We start from the raw sequence: 19,164 nt of genomic DNA, 5'->3' as shown, positions 1-19,164 counted from the left end.
AACATCTTGAGACAGTTGTGTGTAATTATTCAAAGTCAATATTCTAACCATCTGATAAACACTTACATTGAAATGGTATTACTACTATCTAGTTTTTCTACATTGATTTTATAGTTTCTGTCTGATTTTCTCTTTTAGCATAATCCCCAGTACTCACAGCATGCCAAGATACTTACTTCCAAAGAACATGAAGAGCACGAAGAGCACGGGATAGAAGAAGCTCAAGCAAACAGCCAAGGCATACTCGTGCACTACAGCAGACACAGCAAAGACAGCTAACATGGCAGCAGACTTGAACCTCTTAGAGAACAACTAAGGGAAAACATTAAAAAGTAATTAAAAAAAATTTTATTTTATTTTATTTTTTTTTTTTTTTGAGACAGAGTCTCACTTTGTTGCCCCGGCTAGAGTGAGTGCCGTGGCGTCAGCCTGGCTCACAGCAACCTCAATCTCCGGGGCTCAGCGATCCTACTGCCTCAGCCTCCCGAGTAGCTGGGACTACAGGCATGCGCCACCATGCCCGGCTAATTTTTTGTATATATATTTTTAGTTGGTCAATTAATTTATTTCTATTTTTGGTAGAGACAGGGTCTCGCTCAGGCTGGTTTCGAACTCCTGACCCGAGCAATCCGCCCGCCTTGGCCTCCCAAAGTGCTAGGATTACAGGCGTGAGCCACTGCGCCCGGCCTAAAAAAAATTTTAGAGTAAGAATGAGCTTTATAAGATTTATAATTATGACAGGCTAAAGGCACCTAGTTTAATGTATTTATGCTTGATTTTCCAAGTCTACTCCTTGGATTAATCCAAGTCTATTAATTACAAAAACATATATACTCATAAATCTTTATTTGATTAAAATGAGGCATTTTCCTAAAGCATTATTGTTCAAAGATCTAGGTATATTTCTAAAAACATATACGTATATAAATAGCTTATATACGTAAGTTATTACGGTTGACAAATCATAATTTTCATACATAAATGAAACATATCTAATTTTAATCTTCAGAGTAACACAGTATGGTAGCTAGAGCAGACATCCTCTGCATTTTTACAGGTAACAAAATCAAGGCTTAGAAAGGAGAAGAGATTTGCCTCCTCAGTGTGTGAAACTGCACTTAAAGGACAGAATTAGCACTCAAATACAATCCCATTTCTACCATGAGATGCTGTCACTTGGTTAGATGGTGCCATTTCCTAATAAAAGCTGTAATTCAGAGATACCAGTGTCAACCAAGAAATTCAAGTCTAAGTACATTCTGCTCTAAGGAATATCCAAAGACGTGTCACTGATTAGAGAGACATAAATCCACAAAAGGTGTTTCTCCACTTTTAACAAAAAAACAAAAACGAAAAAAGGCTAGAGGGAGATTATTTGTTGGCAACGAGATTCATAAGAAATGATCCATTATTGGTGGATCATTTCCGCTGTTCCCAAGACTTCCATGCATTCTTACTTTGTTATCATATAAAATAAAACCCAGAGCAAACACATAGTATTAGACCTAGTACTATACATACTGGTTTCTAAGCAACACTATTTAAAGCAGAAAGGTTCTTAGATGTAAACGTCCCATAGGAAAACTGAAAAGATATTATCACCCTTTCTTCATGAGCAATTAAATACAACTTCTTCCAGCTGCATAATACTAATACTTTTTGGAAAAAAATCTCCATTTTCTTTCTTCTCTTCTCTCCTTTTCTTTCTTTCTTTCTTTTTTTTTTTTTTTTTTGAGACAGGATCTCACTCTGTTGCCCAGGCTGGAGTGCAATGGCATTATCATAGCTCACGGTAACCTCCAACTCCCGGACCCAGGCTCAAGTGATCCTCCTACGTCAACCTCTTGAGTAGCCAGTCAGACCACAGGCCAACACATCCAGCTAATTTTTTCTATATGTCATAGGGACAGTGTCTTATGTTGCCCAGGCTGGTCTCAAACTCCTGAGCTCAAGCAATCCTCCCACCTCAGCCTCCCAAAGTGCTAGGATTACAGGCATAAGCCAAGGTACCTGCCCAAATACCCATTTCTTAAATAACATCAACTAAATCTTGCTGCTTACCCAGAGAAAGTCCTTGTAAGCATAATAATATAACCAGTCATGGACCACCACATTCCAGGTCCTGTAATAGTTAGAGTATGATGTGGAGTTCCACCAATCCTGAGGGGAAAAGTAAAGGTAAAGTAAAACCACACACACAAACCCTCTAAAGCCAAACCCCCTCAATTTTCCCAAAGTACATACATAACATGGAACCCACAGTATATTATGATAAATTGCTAGTCAATACACTCATGTCAGAAAACTCTTAAAAGGCATTTTGGTTATTAGTTTTGAATATGACATGAATTCTAGTACTACGTATGGCTGTTTCTAGGTTCATTTTGTCTCATTATCAAACAAGTTATGATAGAAGGTACAGAATATAGAGAATCATTTAAATCTAATGATCATCTAAACAGCTATCAGTAAACTCTCCCTGCCACCTGCCAGCTCATCACTTGCTAGAAGATAATAAGAAAAATCTAAGGTCATTAAAACTAAATAGAGGCCGGGGGGCGGTGGCTCAGGCCTGTAATCCTAGCACCCTGGAAGGCCAAGGCGGGCGGATTACTCAAGATCAGGAGTTCGAAACCAGCCTGAGCAAGAGCGAGACCCCCATCACTACTATAAATAGAAAGAAATTAATTGGCTAACTAATATATACAGAAAAAATTAGCCGGGCATGGTGGCACATGCCTGTAGTCCCAGCTACTCGGGAGGCAGAGGCAGGAGGATTGCTTGAGCCCAGGAGTTTGAGGTTGCTGTGAGCTAGGCTGATGCCAGACACTTACTCTAGCCTGGGCAACAAAGTGAAACTCTGTCTCAAAAAAAAAACAACTAAATAGAGCATTAACATTAAAGAGCTATTTGGCAGTAGGATTGCTTGAGCCTAGGAGTCTGAGGTTGCTGTGAGCTAGGCTGACACCATGGCACTCACTCGAGGCTGGGCAACAAAGTGAGACACTGCCCCCCGCCCCCAAAAAAGGAGCTATTTGTGGTATCATAAAAATGGCAAGATTTAAGTTACACTGGAGTGAGATGGTGGCTACCTCCAAGTCCTGGTGTCCCTTTATATAATTCTCACTCTCAATTTTAAGATCAGACTAATAAAACCAGATATCTCACATTTACAATCCACACTTAATGTTTCTTTGAGAAAAGCATGGGAGACTTGCAGTGATGTCAAAAAACAACAAAAACTAAAAGAGGGTTTTATATAGGGTTATAGAACACTATAGAAACACTCTGGCTCCAGTCTAGAACTTAATTCCAACTTTAGAAGTAAAAGGATACTATTGAATTAATACCTTTCAAAATAAAGAAAAGTTATTTCCCTCACAAACTGCTTAATGGTCTTAAATGGAATAATTTGCTGAGGTCACCCCTACAGAACTAGATAGCCAACTTCAAATGAATGAACACTGAGGAAAGCCTCATAATGTCTTATGGACACTTTCCTGCTATAATCACCAATATATTTCACAGGATCCAGTAAAAATCATGAGCTTGTATTAAGGGAGTAGAAATTAGAGGTAAAAGACAAGACTGTATCAGAATTTCAGACTTAATATTGGTAAAATTTGTGGAAAAGAAATTTCACAATGTTTTTGTCAAAAAGCTGGTAATATTAGCCAACATGCTCAAATACTTAAAGAGGAAATACATTAAATGTGAAAGAAAAGATGACTGTAATTATATATTACCTTATAAAACATCCTGTCACCAAAGCGTAACATCTCAGCAAAGGCATTGAGCCAGCAGTGCAAAAAAGCAAAAAAAGTAAGGAACAGAATCAGCACCCCTAAAAATAAGATTAACAGTATTAACAGTCCTTCCAAATAACTCACATATCAAGCAGTTAGTTACATGTCAACATTTGTTTAGCCGGGATTATTTCATAAAATACAAGTTATTATTCTAGTATGAATTACACTATATTGAAAAATACCCATTTACATGTCAACCCCTTTACATTTATTCAAAAACTATTTATAGAGCATCTACTATGTACCATACAACATGAGAGACTGTGACTGGCTATAAAATACAATCCTTGATCTCAATGAATTTGAATTCCAGTGAGGAAGACATCGAAGTATGTAACACATATCCTATTTTAGGGAGAGATACAGAGTTTATTAGAATAAGTCTTGGGGACCATTGAGGGGAGGAGATAGTTATTGGATAAAGTCTGAGAGAGGGGGAAAAGAAGAGAGAAGGTGATGACAGAAAACATTACCAACATTTAATGAGTAAGGAGGAAGAGAAAGTAAACTATAACTGAAATGCAAGCTCCCAGAAGGTAATATGCATGTATTGTTTGCTGCTTAGTGCTGAGTACTTGGCATACACTAGGAACTCATATATCTCTAGAAAAAAAATAAGTGGAATGAATGAAGTTAAGAGATTGAGGTATGGCTGGAAAATCAGGAGGAGAATAAGAAATAGTGACAAGAGAGATTTCAAGATGTGATCAGAAACGTCAGAAACAAGGTCAAATTGGATAAGGGCTAAATGGTGTACTGGATTTAGATTCAGGAGGATACTAGTGATTTTAAGAAAGAGCATTTCAGTGGCTGGTGAGATTAGGAGCTAGATTGCAGTGAACTGAATAGAGAACAGAGATAAAAAGCATAAATATGGCCCATCTACCATCAGAGAATATAAAACTTGAATGAAAGCCAGAAGATGAATGGAAAGGTTGTCCTGAGACTGGAAGAAACACAGTTCATTTTCTAAAATAGATGGAAAAGAGGTCAAGGTGGGTAAAGATATGTAAATAAGTTTAAAGGAAAAAGAAGATAAATAAAAAGTGTTCACAGGCAATAGTTTTCTACTTTCCTTGTGAACTTATGCATAACCAAATTAACAAGTACCCATGTTACCTGGCAAGATGGAGTTAAATACACATAGGACCAGAACACGAGCGCTGAAGGGCTCCTGTTTGATATTCCGAAACAAGGGGGCACAAAGCCTCTCAAAGATGTAGTATACATAACAAAAGCAACCAAAAACCTGGAATATAACAAAGATACAATTATAATAATGATGGCTTGATAGGAAAGACAGAAGATAATCTTCAAAGTACATATGTGACCCTGAATGTTTACATAATTCATTTAACACTAGTGTGCAGGATTGCTATAATCCTTCAGAGATATTACTCAAGCCTAGTTTCTACCACACCTTTTCCCAATCCTTTATTAAATGACATTTTTTAAAGTTCATACTCTTAGAAACTGCTTTCTTCCTACGTAAAACCCATAATAAAGGAACTTATTTTATAAATGGGTATTTGATTGAGATAAGAATTTAAGGTGGGATCTTCCTGGATTTATGATTCTGATAGGGGAATGGGGAAGAGTCAGACCACACCCACACACGTATACCTGCCCCCCCCCAAAACAAAAACAGCCAGGAACACAGGAGGAAATTAATGTAGATGCTTACTGAAATAACCAAGTAGAATTACTTTAATTAAAATAATACTTTTTTATTGAAGAAAATTACTTTTGACGTTGGAAAAACAAACACCATTTAGTGTACTGGGAATAGTTTAAAAGAATTCACAGTTTCAACAGACAGCATTCTAGGGCTTCCAGTAGATTTAAAGAAATTAAATTATTATTATAAATTATTATAGATGTTATTATAAATACCTCCCACCAATCAACAAACCATAGGCAGTTAAAAATTTACCTGTGCAAACTGCATAGCAACATAACCCCATCTTACAGTGGGAGTCCTAATAAAGAAATGAAATAAATTTTCTAAATAAATACTTGAATTACTTGACTCTCACAGAGAGAATTATTACTCTCACAATTAACATTTTTGCACACAGATCACTTATGACCATATGAAATACTTATGTAATTCTGTCAAGAATTACCATAATCAAATGAGACTGCTATAATTGCCATTTGAGGCATCCCATGCCAGACAGAAAATGAAAATTTCTATATTCTCTGTATCCCTACATGAACTGGTGGTCCCTGCCTACTACCCCACCTTGCCCACACCATACTTTATGTTCTCACCACATTCCTTCTTCATAGTGCCATTACCTGGGATAGCTGTCACGGTAGATAAGGGTAGGAGCAAACAAGAAGTACAAATACTGGTTGACTGTAGGTATTGGAACAGTGCCTAGAAAAGGAAAACTATACTTAGATCAGAAGCTCTTTGATTTCTCTCAGTAAAACTAAAGGAGAAAAATAAGGAAGCACAGAACAGGGAAGAGTAACATGACATCTTTTAGTGTACATTCTTTCCTCCTTATCTCCTAAAATAACCTCCTATTCTTGTATTAATTGAATATTACCAATCTATCTAACCTAAGTTATTCCTGTGACTGAGATAACTTCTAGAGAGTGTGAAGCCACAATTTGCAAAAATTAAGCATTCACAAGTATAATGAGGCAAAGTTACAAAAGAGGCTAATGGTCAATTTTTTAAAATTATAGGTTCAAGGGTAAAACAAGAGAAGTCAGGAAACAGTGAAATAGTCTTCCAAATCAATATAGAGGCTATATATTTAAAAATCAAATATAATCTCTACATTATATAATGTGCCATCCCAGTAAACACGAAAGGTTGAAATAGCCTGTCAATAATTCTTTAACTTAATGAAAGTACATACTTGATTTCTCCTTAGATGAATTTAGAACCCGAGGTACATTCTCTCTGACAAATGAATGGGCCTTCATTATCAAACGAATCTACAAAAGGGAAGAGCGGAAAAAAGATGAATTTTCTATCATTGTCTCCTATAAGCAACTTCAGAACAGCATTAGATTACATTTACACAACTTAATTTTGCATATACCAAACCAAGTTCACTTTTATGCAATAAAGAAAATTTTTTTAAAAAACTCCAAAGAAGAACATGTAGTTACTCAAATTATTTTGCATCTAACAGCATTACCTATCACAGGTATATTACAAATTAAGAAATTAGGCCGGTCACAGTGGCTCACACCTATAATCCTAGCACTCTGGGAGGCCGAGGCAGGTGGATCACTTGAGCTCAGGAGTTCAAGACCAGCCTAAGCAAGAGTAAGACCTTGTCTCTACTAAAAAAAAAATAGAAAGAAATTAGCTGAACAACTAAAAAAAATATATAGAGAGAGAAAAAAGTTAGCCGGGCATGATGGCGCATGCCTGTAGTCCCAGCTACTCGTGAGGCTGAGGCAGGAGGACTGCTTTAGCCCAGGAGTTTGAGGTTCCTATGAGCTAGGCTAATGCCACAGCTAGGGCAACAGAATACGACTCCATCTAAAGAAAGAAGGGAGGGGAGGGAGGGGAGGGGAGGGGAGGGGAGGGGAGGAGAGGGAGGGAAGGGAAGGGAGGAAGGGAGGAAGGAAGGGAAGGGAAGGAAGGGAGGAAGGAAAGAAATTAAAAGTCTGTTCATTTCCAATGACTTTTACTTAAAAAAAAAAAATCTGTTCAGAGAAGTCCTCTGAAAGGGCCCTTTCCATTAGTCAGATTATAGACAGCCAATGTAAGTCTGAAAGGTATAGAAATAAATGAAAATAAATCACTTGGTATTCAGCTGGGAAGCAGCAGAATAAGACAGCTGAATAGAATCCTCCAGCAATTAATCGTCTCCCTTCCCCCCAAGAACACCAAACCTTATGTATAGGACTTCTTAAAACTTATCATCTGAAGTACTTTCTATGTTCCCTGTTTTCAGTGAATGGTTTTTGTGTGCCTATAAAACCCATTCTGGTAGGTTTTCAAGAATGCAGACCATTCTTTTTTGAGATGTTTGTGGAGGGTACATTAAGCATCTTCTAAACTGCTTTAAGGAAAAGTCTTTATATGGTATTTTAAAATTAAATATATATTATTAACTTGATAATAATTGAATAGCTGACCACCTATATATACAAGGCATCTTCATGAGAACTGAAATAAATCATTTAGAAGTAGTTACATAATAATGAATGTGATACCTCAAAAGTGGAAGATTTTAAATACAAAATATTTTATAATTTAAATAACTTTTACAAAAAGTATTTGAGATCAAAAATCTAATTCATCCCAAGCAGTTCAATATAATTCATTTCATTTATCAAGACTCAGAACACTGAAGCTCGAATGAATCTTAAGAGATGAGATGATCTAGTTTAACACTTTAATTTTACAGATGTCCTAAAGAATAATATATGGAAATTTATTCAAGTTAATACAGCTAAAAATAAGTTTAGTATTATATCATTATTATTATTATTAATTTAACTAAGCATAGCATCACTTTAGGTAACACTCAAAACCTTACCTGTTCAAGTATAACAATGAACCGGGAAGCTGGTGGCAGTGTATATGCTAATACAACATATGTTGGTCCAAAACCTAGAACTCCAATCTGGAAGATTGTGAAAAGCAAGCCATGGAAGAGAGAATGGATCAGTGGACGAGAACTCTTACTGTAGCCACTGGCCCAACGTTGAAAAAGAAAATAGGGAATTGAAAGTGTAGACAGGAACATGATACACCATGTCCAAACAACGGTAGGAAGTTTGCCAAAAGCATAAGACAGGAGACTGAACTCAAGCACCAGCCTGGGGAGAAAAAGCACCAAAAAAGAACATAGAAGTGAATTTTTAATGTGCACTGAGTTCACAGAATTCAAAACTTTCATACCCTAAACTTTCAACCTTAGGAAACACTACAATATTAATACACTGAAGTCATAGATGTAATAGTTCTGATAGACAGAGATCTGCTTCTATCCCTCTGCTTCACAATATATCTCAACAGCTAGTTTTCTAAAAGCCCTAAGATAATACAGTCTTTGAACTTAAGATACCTAATATAATTGGACTTTGAACTTCTGAAAAATCAGATTCACATTAATATTTTTGAACTCAAATATTCTATGGCAAAATAAAATCTAAAAATAGCAATCATTCCTATGTGCAAAAGATGACTTTTTTCAGAAGGAAATAGGTACAATTCAAATCTCTTAATATACTATCATTTCAAAATTTAATTTTCAAAAAAAACCACATAATTCAATCTATGATTATCATACTGCCATTTTTTAAGTTACAATTTTTAAGTTACAATTTGATTGCCATTTTTTAAGTTACAATTTGATTTTTATCTTAGAAAGAAACATCATTTTCAACCTTAAATTCCAAGAAGCTACTTGTTATAAGTAATAATCTTAAATGAATACCATCAAAAAAATTGATAAATCATATATGGGCTGTCCCTCCACACCCACAGGGGATCGATTTCCAAGACCATGTGCAGATATCAAAATCCATGTACAGTCAAGTCCTGGAGTCAGCCCTATGGAACCCAGGATATGATAAATCAGCCCTCTATACAAGCGATTTCATATCCAGGAATACTATCTTTTCCATCCAAGTTTGGTTGCAAATGTGGAACTCGCCAACATGAAGGGCTAACTGTACTTATTTTGAAAAAAATCCATGAACCCATGTTGTTCAAGGGTCAACTGTATACAAAATTCTCCCATTTGGAAAAATTACCTACCGTGTTTCCCCGAAAATAAGACAGGGTCTTATATTTATTTTTCCTCAAGGAGACACCCTAGGGCTTATTTTCAGGGGATGTGTTATTTCGCCCTAAAAGCCTCAGCTTACAGCACACACAGGATGGTCAGGACCTGACAGGGGGAGCCAACCTTGTTGGTGGGGCTGCCCGCACCTTTCCTTTCCGGTCACCTCTGAGATAGTAGCTGTCACGATGGGGCAGAGGAGAAGGGCTGCTCGTCTTCTTTACCGCTCCATGATGAAATGCATGGGTTGTGCAGATATGCTGCATGGCCACGCCCATCACTAGGTCTTATTTTCGGGGTAGGGCTTATTTGCGCAAATGCTTAGACATCCTGCTAGGGCTTACTTTATGGGTAGGTCTTATTTTCAAGGAAACACGGTAGAAACTACCAATCACAGTCTATTAAAAATAAAATTTAAGGCCGGGCGCGGTGGCTCACGCCTGTAATCCTAGCTCTCTGGGAGGCCGAGGCGGGCGGATCCTTTGAGTTCAGGAGTTCGAAACCAACCTGAGCAAGAGCGAGACCCCGTCTCTACTATAAATAGAAATAAACTAATTGGCCAACTAATATATATACAAAAAAATTAGCCGGGCGTGGTGGTGCATGCCTGTAGTCCCAGCTACTCGGGAGGCTGAGGCAGAAGGATCGCTTGAGCCCAGGAGTTTGAGGTTGCTGTGAGCTAGGCTGACGCCACGGCACTCACTCTAGCCTGGGCAACAAAGTGAGACTCTGTCTCAAAAAATAAATAAATAAATAAAATTTAATAGATCACTAAAATGTTCTATTAAAAATAAAATAGATTTTATTTTTAAAATATTTTTAAAAATAAAAGTAATGAAAGTTCTAATTTTCTCTCTAGTTATACTCTTCAGGGAAGAAGAATATCGCACTCATATCATCACTGCTTTGGGAGTTTCTGAAGCAAATTGAACCAAATTACCCTTTACCAAAATTTAGTGAAAAATCCCAGCTTCTCCCATATCAACTAGCCAACCTTCCTTTTTGTTGTCTTACCTTCCTTCATCAATGTAATCTACTACAAGTGTGCTGAGGATAAAGAGAATGAGGAGAGCAATAAACATGTGATATATTGTTCTGATGTGGTCCACTTCAAGCAGCTCACTGTAAATGTAGTTCAAACAAATCAAATTAATAATCTGTATTTAATTTTAAAACACCATATAAAGACTTTTCCTTAAAGCAGTTTAGAAGATGCCTAATAGACTATCCAAAAATATCTCAAAAAAGAATGGTCTATATTCTTGAAAACCTACCAGAATGGGTTTTCTAGGGAAACAAAGGCCATTTACAGAAAACAGGGAACATAAAAACTATTTCAAATGCTAACAAGTTTTTAAAAATCCTATTCATACATTCTATTCCCTACATTTAACTAATATATATTAAGCACTATATATTTCCAAGATGTTAAAATTGACACAAGTTTCTATCATACTGATGATAACTCATCACCACCCTACATGTACATAAAACCTAAGAGTTTACAAATGCTTTTACATTCTCCTGACTCTCCCCTCCCCTTCTCTTTTGATACTTATTTACTTTTGTATTTGAGATTGGGCTACTTTTCTTTTAAAATATAGCCATAACTTTCTAGAAGACTTTTCCTAAACAGATCTTTCATATCTTACTAAAACAAGCTTTTTTTTGTTAATAGAAAAAGTGTAGTTTATTAAAGCAAAGTGAACATGTGATCCTTGCTCTAAAAGGGAATATACATAAATGTACTATTATAATAAAGTGGCTCTGTAGTTGTAACTAGCACTTAATATTTTCTCAAATCCCAATAATTTCTATGTCAAACTGGGCAACATCTCCATCTTGAATGAGAATAATTAGAACTGGGGTGACCACATTCCTTAAAATTTTGAAACAGGGACCAAGGGTCTAATTGTTGTCTGCAATAGCATTTCTAACCTGATTCTTTTAAAGGGGCATATATTACCAATAGCTAGCATTTAGAATGTATGTTTCTTCAAATGACTTAATCTAAAGCCATGTGCATCCCTAAGTAGCTGAGTTCTGCCTCCTACCTATAAAGTGATTTTTTAAAAAGCGTCATCTCAGTTTTGTTCCAAAAAACTTTGTGGACGATTATAATCATGATAGAATATATCAATTCTTGAATATTTCTTTTTAAAAGTGATCTGGTGGCCGGGCGCGGTGGCTCACGCCTGTAATCCTAGCTCTCTGGGAGGCCGAGGCGGGCAGATCGCTCGAGGTCGGGAGTTCGAAACCAGCCTGAGCAAGAGCGAGACCCCGTCTCTACTATAAATAGAAAGAAACTAATTGGCCAACTAATATATATAGAAAAAATTAGCCGGGCATGGTGGCACATGCCTGTAGTTCCAGCTACTCGGGAGGCTGAGACAGAAGGATCCCTTGAGCCCAGGAGTTTGAGGTTGCTGTGAGCTAGGCTGACGCCACGGCACTCACTCTAGCCTAGGCAACAAAGCAAGACTCTGTCTCAAAAAAAAAAAAAAGTGATCTGGGCATATTTCCTTTAAGAGCAAAAGTCAAACTGATGTCACTAAACCAAACCCACTTGAAAACCATCAGCTATTACAGTTGTGCTACAGAAGGGGTCAAAGCCAGTATTGGAAATATTATACTTTACTGAATTCTAGAACAGCTAATCTACCCACTCTTCTTTACCAATGATAATAAGAATGGAAGAAAATATATGAAGGTTAAAGTAAGAGTCTATGCCACTGTTAAAAAAGTTGGAATAACTTTCACTGTACTGGTGAGGTAATTATAATACCCTAACATATACCAGTAATGATTCATTATTCAAAACAAGAAGTGATTTCACTTGGGATTCTGAAGTGAATTTATTCACACTGATTGTGCCCTCTGCTTTAGTAAGATATCTGGCTTACAGAGCCCTCTTCCCATCCTCCAATGCTCGATTTTAAAATACAACAGTAAAACCCTAGTGGACAGATCTGGAATGGGGTAGCATGAGCCACAACTGTATAGCCCAGGCTAAGGAACTTTATTCAGTTGTAATGGAGGGAGGAGGTTTCTCCTTTCTTTTTCTGGGGGTTTGCTCCTTTGTCCTTTCAGCTAATTCTTTCTATATCACAGATGAAAAAAAGACTGGTTGTGGATTTAAAAAAAATAAGCATTTATGCTATCAAACAAAAAAATGTAGAAAGGATGCAGTCTTTTACCTCAAAATAGTCCCTGTAGTCCAATCCAGCCCTAAAGCAAGCAGAGAATACTACTGCAAAGCTACTGCTAGAGAAGTAGACTCGCCAGAGTCACTGAGGAAAGGCATATAAAAGGAAACTTGACCTTAACAGCAGACTACATTTGATAATGGAAACAATATATTTCTCCACTGAGATATAATACTGTGTAATGCACTGAAAAAGTTAGATTTTGGAGTTATAGCACAATTTGTAACATTACAGCATTTTGGGTCACGTCTTCCCATCGTCCTTCTTGTTCTACTCTGAGACCCTTCACCCCGTTAGTATATGACATACTGGTGAAAAAAGACAAGGAAACAGTGGCACACGCCACAATGGAGCCATCTGCATGCAGTTCAGCCTGATTTTTACTCTTTCTTCCATAATAGACTCCATTACAATTTTGAACCATCTGCAAAGAATACAGATACACAAAACTACAACAGGTATCCCTCTATGATTAGACTATTTTAAAGTCTTCAGAAACTTTCCAGGCGTACCTTTGATAAAATCCTCCTGCCCCTGTACCCCAGTAGAACCCAAACAGGGGCATCCTTTGCTCCTTGTAAGTCTTGCCAGAACTTGTTTAATGGGGGCTCAGGGTTTTGGTTTTCCTCTTTATTCTTTCTCTTCTTCATCATCATCTTCATCATGGCAGTGTATAACTTCCTGGGGGACCAGTGGGAAGAGGTTGGGGGGTTTAATCTCACTAATCGACCAAGTCAGCTGATACTGCTTACAGTCGGTGTCTTTGAACTCCACTGATGTGTGGATCCGGGTGGCGAGGGGAGACTCCATCTCGTTGATAGCTACATGTGTATGTTCCACTGTTGATTCATGAGGCATCAAGACATGAGCAGCTCTGAAGAGGTAGCTGAATGGGTAATACAGCAGGTTGATGAAAGAGGCTGCATACAGGTCAGCATAACACATCACTTGACTGGCAAAGAGAGTCTGCCGCGAGCCACTGCGAAACAGGCTTCCCATCATCCCATAGCACATGTCCATGTCATGAGTTACTTTCTTAATACGTTTCTGGATGGAACTAATGTCTGGGCGCTCACTGCTACTGCTGTCAAGGTGCTTGCAGAGTTCAGCCAAGAAGATATCCAAGTTCTGAAGCTCTTCAAAAAGTGAACTCCTATCAGTCCAGACATGCAGCTCCTGTGCAAGTTCAGGAAGAACCAAGAAAGTTCACCACCCTTGGCGTTTCTTTGATTTTAAAATGTCACCAAAAATATGGTCTCCAATATACAAAATGTCTTTTCCCTTGGCTCCGAACAGATCACAGATTGTATCAGATGAACCTCCTGAGTGGACGATGTCATGCTGTAGGGGCCTGTGTAGGTACCAATTTTCAGCTCGCCAGTTTTGGTATCCACTTGACGCAGTACTGTGCCTTCTCCAAAAAAGAGTGGTTTCCGTGCATCCACCAAGATCAGGTCAAAGTAGGACTGCCATGGTCGGTGGGAGCTCTCAGGCTTGGGGCCATGTGGGAAATCGAACAGGTAAATCATAATTTTATCTGTATATATACAGTCACTGTTGGAGGCAAGAAACACTTTCCCTACTTCTTTCATCCGGCTCAGAAGCAAAGGCAGTTTTCCATCTTTGACTACATACTTCTCAAGATTTTCAACTGTCTTCTCCTTAAGGGAGCCCTTATAATGAACCCAGTCAACAGCATCTCTTACATCCTGAACATACTCTGGTAGGACATGAAGGGGTCCCCATCTTTAAATCCTGTTTCACAGCTGGTATATCTGGGACAATTAGTAAAAAAATCTACTAGGCAGGCCAACAGGTAGGTCTCTGGTAGGTTGAATAATGTGTTCAGAATGTAAAATCTTTCAGTGTCATCTCGTTGGATAAATTTATTTGGATATTGCTTTCTAGTTTCTGGTCCCCTTATGAAGTTAAATCCATGTGCACAAACCAAGAGGTTTCCATAGGCATCAACTTTCAAAAGATTTCCATATAGTGTGTCAAAGACAAGCCCCCTGGTAGGGAATGTAGACTCATAAGCAAAACTGAGTAGCTCCTGGGGATAGCCAATAGAAACTAATCTTTCCACAGTAAGCTCAAAGCCAAGGGATTCATACTCTGGGGACTTGTACACAGCAAGGGTGTAATCCATATCAAAACCAAAACACTTTATTTTCTCCATGGCTAAAATCTGTTCACAAACACCCGATGATAGGCTTCTCGACGGTACTTTTTCAAAGCATGCTTACCCATGCCAGCAGGCAGATCTGCTGCATTCTGCAACCGATCACTCCAGGAGGCTGTCATTTTAATTATATGGCTGAATTCTCTCCTTTCTTCTGTAGCTCCAGCAGCAGCCGCACACCGGGCCCTGCTCCCAGCACCATGAGCTTCGGCTCGGAGCACTACCTGTGCCCCGCCTCCTCCTACCGCAAGGTGTTCGGGGATGGCTCTCGCCTGTCCGCGCGCCCTTCTGGGGCCGGTGGCTCGGGCAGCTTCCGCTCCCGGTCGCTGTCCCGCTGCAATTGGCCTCCTCAGCCGCCTGCTCCTCGGCCTCGACGCTTGGCCTGGGCCCGGCCTAACGCCGGGCTCCGGCGAGTACAGGATCCTCCGCCCCAGCGAGGAGCAGCGGCAGGGTCGGCAGGGCCTCAACGACCGACCGAGCAGGTGCATCAGCTGGAGACGCAGAACCGCGCTCGAAACAGGCTTTTAAATCTTATGTTTAGAAAGACGTATGCTAACTTTTTAAATGACCTTTTGAGGAATTTAAAATAATATTACATCTCTGGAATAAAACATTGAAATTCTAATAAAAATCCATCACATAGAATATGTGTTCTATTTCCTTGGTTAAAACATATTTTTAATTAAAGTGTATTTTAATTTTGCTTATTTTTCATGTCATACAAATTCTATCATAAAATTTAAATTATAATGTTCAAAATTACTTTTATTTTCCTTTTGTGTGAAAAGCCTGCATTTCCCCCATATATAAATTTTAAAAGATCTCTTCAAATAGTGTAGCAAAACACTGAAACAAAATTTTACACTATATGCTTAGAAAATTCTTACCTTCTTTTTTTTTTTTATTTTTATTTTTTTTTTTTTATTTTTTTTTTTACACCCCCAAAATCATAGCTTGTTGAAATTTCTTACCTTCTTATCAAGGTTAGGTACTACAGATCGATTTGGCTCATAGAAAACAAATTTCATAAGCATAAGATACATTTTTAAAGAAAAATTAACAGCCAGGTGAGGTGGCTCACGCCTGTAATTCTAGCATTTTGGGAAGCTGAGGGAGTATCTCTTGAGGCCAGGAGTTTGAGACCAGCCTGAGCAAGACCCCATCTCTACAAAAAGTAAAAAATTAGCTGGGCGTGGTGGCATGTGCCTATAGTGCCAGCTACTCAGGAGGCTGAGGCAGGAAGATAACTTAAGCCCAGGAGTTTGAGGTTACAGTGAGCTATGATAATACCACTGCACTCTAGCCTGGGTGACAGAGAAAGATCCCATCACACACACAAAAAAACCAAAAAACAGAAAAGCACATTGAGATATTTAAGGTAATTTTTCTTTTTTACCAGTTCAACTATTTCAGATGATCTATACTAATACAGGTTAAATTTCAGCAGTATTCTAATGAATGACATTAATCACCTATTCAAAATGTACCTTTAATTCACAAATGAAGTTGCTACAATTAATTTACACTGTGGATTTTATGAAAAAAATATTAAGCAATCAGGGTTTTAAAATAAGTGACACTGAGAAAACTATCAAGTCTCTAAACTGGCCAAAGAAGAGATGAAAAACAATTTAAGTGTCAAGAAGGCAGCAACTTCCAAAACTCTCTTGAAGTGGTTTATCAAATTAGAAAACTTTTGTTCTAGCTCTATTGGGTAACCAACTCTTCACAGCACAACTGTGCTGTGAAATTTATCAGAGGAATTTATCAGAGGACAGATAGCTGGTCCCTAACTCCTCCTTTGAAACCAGATAGAGAAACAGAAGATCAGAAAGAAGTAAGAGACAGAAAATGTACAAAAAGAAATATCAAAACTAATGATTTATATGGATACAGAACAAACTCCTTACATATTCATAGTGATTCTGTCAAGATAGCTTTCTTAAATTCAAACTAAAAATTAACAAAAACTGGCCGGGCGCGGTGGCTCACGCCTGTAATCCTAGCTCTCTGGGAGGCCGAGGCGGGCGGATTGCTCGAGGTCAGGAGTTCAAAACCAGCCTGAGCAAGAGAGAGACCCCGTCTCTACTATAAATAGAAAGAAATTAATCAGCCAACTAATATATACAAAAAATTAGCCGGGCATGGTGGCAAATGCCTGTAGTCCCAGCTACTTGGGAGGCTGAGGCAGGAGGATTGCTTGAGCCAGGAGTTTGAGGTTGCTGTGAGCTAGGCGTGACACCACGGCACTCACTCTAGCCTGGGCAACAAAGCGAGACTCTGTCTCAAAAAAAAAAAAAATTAACAAAAACTCCTAAAAATACTCACTCTAAGAGAGATCGCCTTGCAGTAAAAATCTTTCCTTGTTCTGGAGGTGCTCTCAGATCTCTGGGAAGAACAAAAAATTAAAACAAAATATAAGTACCTCAAATATTATAAGAAATCTAATCCCATGAAGAAGAGAAAGAATATTACCAACTACGCCATCTAACATTTATTAACTCCCTTTTCACTATGATTCAGGTACTGTGTGAAGGGTTTTATGTATGTTAATTCATTTAAACAATGCTATGAGGTAGGTGCATAGATAACTACTAAGGATGAAAGGGATGTTAAACACCCCTCACTGGAGCAGCATCCAAAAAGTCCCCCATACCCAGCCCCTATGGAAAGGAATCGCTGTGACTCACACATGAGCAACCATTCTTCCTTCCCTCAGAGATCCCTTGAGGTCAAAGACAGGCCTCCAACCATACTTTATTCCAGGTCATATACTGTAATTGGTCCATCCTCTGAAACTGCACTTATGGTTACAATGCTATTCCTAATGTCAAAGGACTTGCGACAACCTCAGCTTAAAGGCTTCCTCCAGTTACTAATAACATGAATTTTAACATCTTGCATTATCATCTTCTTTAGGGCTTTTTGCACCACCATCAGCACTTCTGTCAACTATTACCGGTCAAAACTGTTCTCTAGAACATGAGAGTCTGGCAGAGAGACCACAAGGGCATAAAACCCAGAAAGCACAGAATGGCAAATTAGCACATATTAGCCTTTGCTAGCCTTCACTCTTCTTCTGGGTGACTGACCAATCAGAAAACTATATGATAATCACTGTACTTTATTACAAGTATTAGAGTACAATAGAGAGGCATATAACCCAATATGACTAAACACAAGGACTCTGGAGCCAGATTGTGGGTTTGAATCCCTGCTTGTAATCCTGGGCAACATTTAAGGGTTCTGTGCTTTAGTTTTCTAATCTGTAACATGCAGAAAGTTATAGTATCTGCTTCATAGGGTCATTGTTTGATTTAAATGAATTAACCCATAAAGCACACTTAGCAAGGCTTGGCTCTACTATTTTATGAGTCAGCACTCTTCACAGAAAGAAGTGTGCACATAGGTTATATAATCCACACATTAAAATGAAAAAAATCCACCTTTTAAGTGGTTAAACAATTTTCCTAATACAACATATAGCCAATAAAAAGTGGTGGCAAGGTAGGAACTCAGGAATTTTTACTTCAGTCCACATTCTGACCACTGAGCTATACTGAGTAGATGTTTGTATTAAAAGAAAATAAAATACATACTTACTTTGTTCTCTGGTTGTTTTTCTCTCCTTCAAGAACAGAAAAGGTTGTGAGAGCACACCCACCATTATCTAATGATGCTGATTTTTCAATGAGATTGGTCACAAAATCATCAAAGTGACTGCCAACTTCCTTCATAAAAAATGGTTTCAATTCCTAGAGTTTCAAAACAAAGAAAAATATAAGGAACTATGACATGCTTGTGATTCATTAACATTTTTCTAACGGGCTCGCTTAAACAGAGTTGGATAAAAAAGAAAGCCATGCAAAATGAGTTCAGAGGAGGAGAAGCAGAACAACACTTCCCATATCCGTCTTAAAATTTCAAAATGGCTACTTAAAAAGCAACATGATTTATACCGTTTTAAAAATGTATGCCCTTTTTAGGCATAAATCAAGATAGCAAAGTAATCACCTACTAAATGAACTCCTACAAACAATATACAAAAATCAAAATTACAGAAATGATTTTTAAAAAGACTATTCTTTTCAAATTTTTATTTAGAAACTGAAGTTAAAAAAAAAAAATCAGCATTATATTCCCATCATATACCTATCACAGTTTTAAGTCCCCTTTTTTCTGAAGCAATCCCCTAGTCC

The 19,164-nt window shown here is 38.0% G+C and overlaps 1 protein-coding gene and 1 pseudogene across 3 annotated transcripts in view; both read right to left on the bottom strand.

Annotated features, from left to right (window-relative positions):
- SOAT1 (sterol O-acyltransferase 1) overlaps positions 1–19,164 on the bottom strand; it is a 92,770-nt gene that overhangs the window by 8,776 nt on the left and 64,830 nt on the right. For 2 of the 3 annotated variants that reach the window (XM_012772579.3, XM_076000418.1), the window contains 11 exons: positions 18,569–18,720; positions 17,294–17,353; positions 10,592–10,699; positions 8,327–8,609; positions 6,686–6,764; positions 6,111–6,192; positions 5,743–5,788; positions 4,929–5,058; positions 3,747–3,844; positions 2,062–2,160; positions 177–312 (listed from right to left, as the gene is read on the bottom strand). In XM_012772579.3, the coding sequence (XP_012628033.1) occupies positions 177–312; positions 2,062–2,160; positions 3,747–3,844; positions 4,929–5,058; positions 5,743–5,788; positions 6,111–6,192; positions 6,686–6,764; positions 8,327–8,609; positions 10,592–10,699; positions 17,294–17,353; positions 18,569–18,720 (1,273 nt within the window). The remainder of the gene's footprint in view (positions 1–176; positions 313–2,061; positions 2,161–3,746; positions 3,845–4,928; positions 5,059–5,742; positions 5,789–6,110; positions 6,193–6,685; positions 6,765–8,326; positions 8,610–10,591; positions 10,700–17,293; positions 17,354–18,568; positions 18,721–19,164) is intronic. The other variant, XM_076000417.1, reaches the window with a different exon arrangement.
- LOC105875492 (cytosolic purine 5'-nucleotidase pseudogene) lies at positions 10,712–17,282 on the bottom strand (annotated as a pseudogene).

The sequence above is a fragment of the Microcebus murinus genome, chromosome 2, assembly GCF_040939455.1.
Source record: "Microcebus murinus isolate Inina chromosome 2, M.murinus_Inina_mat1.0, whole genome shotgun sequence".
Classification (NCBI taxonomy): Eukaryota; Metazoa; Chordata; class Mammalia; order Primates; family Cheirogaleidae; genus Microcebus; species Microcebus murinus.
Note: the sequence above shows the minus strand (reverse complement) of the source record. Positions and strands in the feature narration are given on the sequence as shown.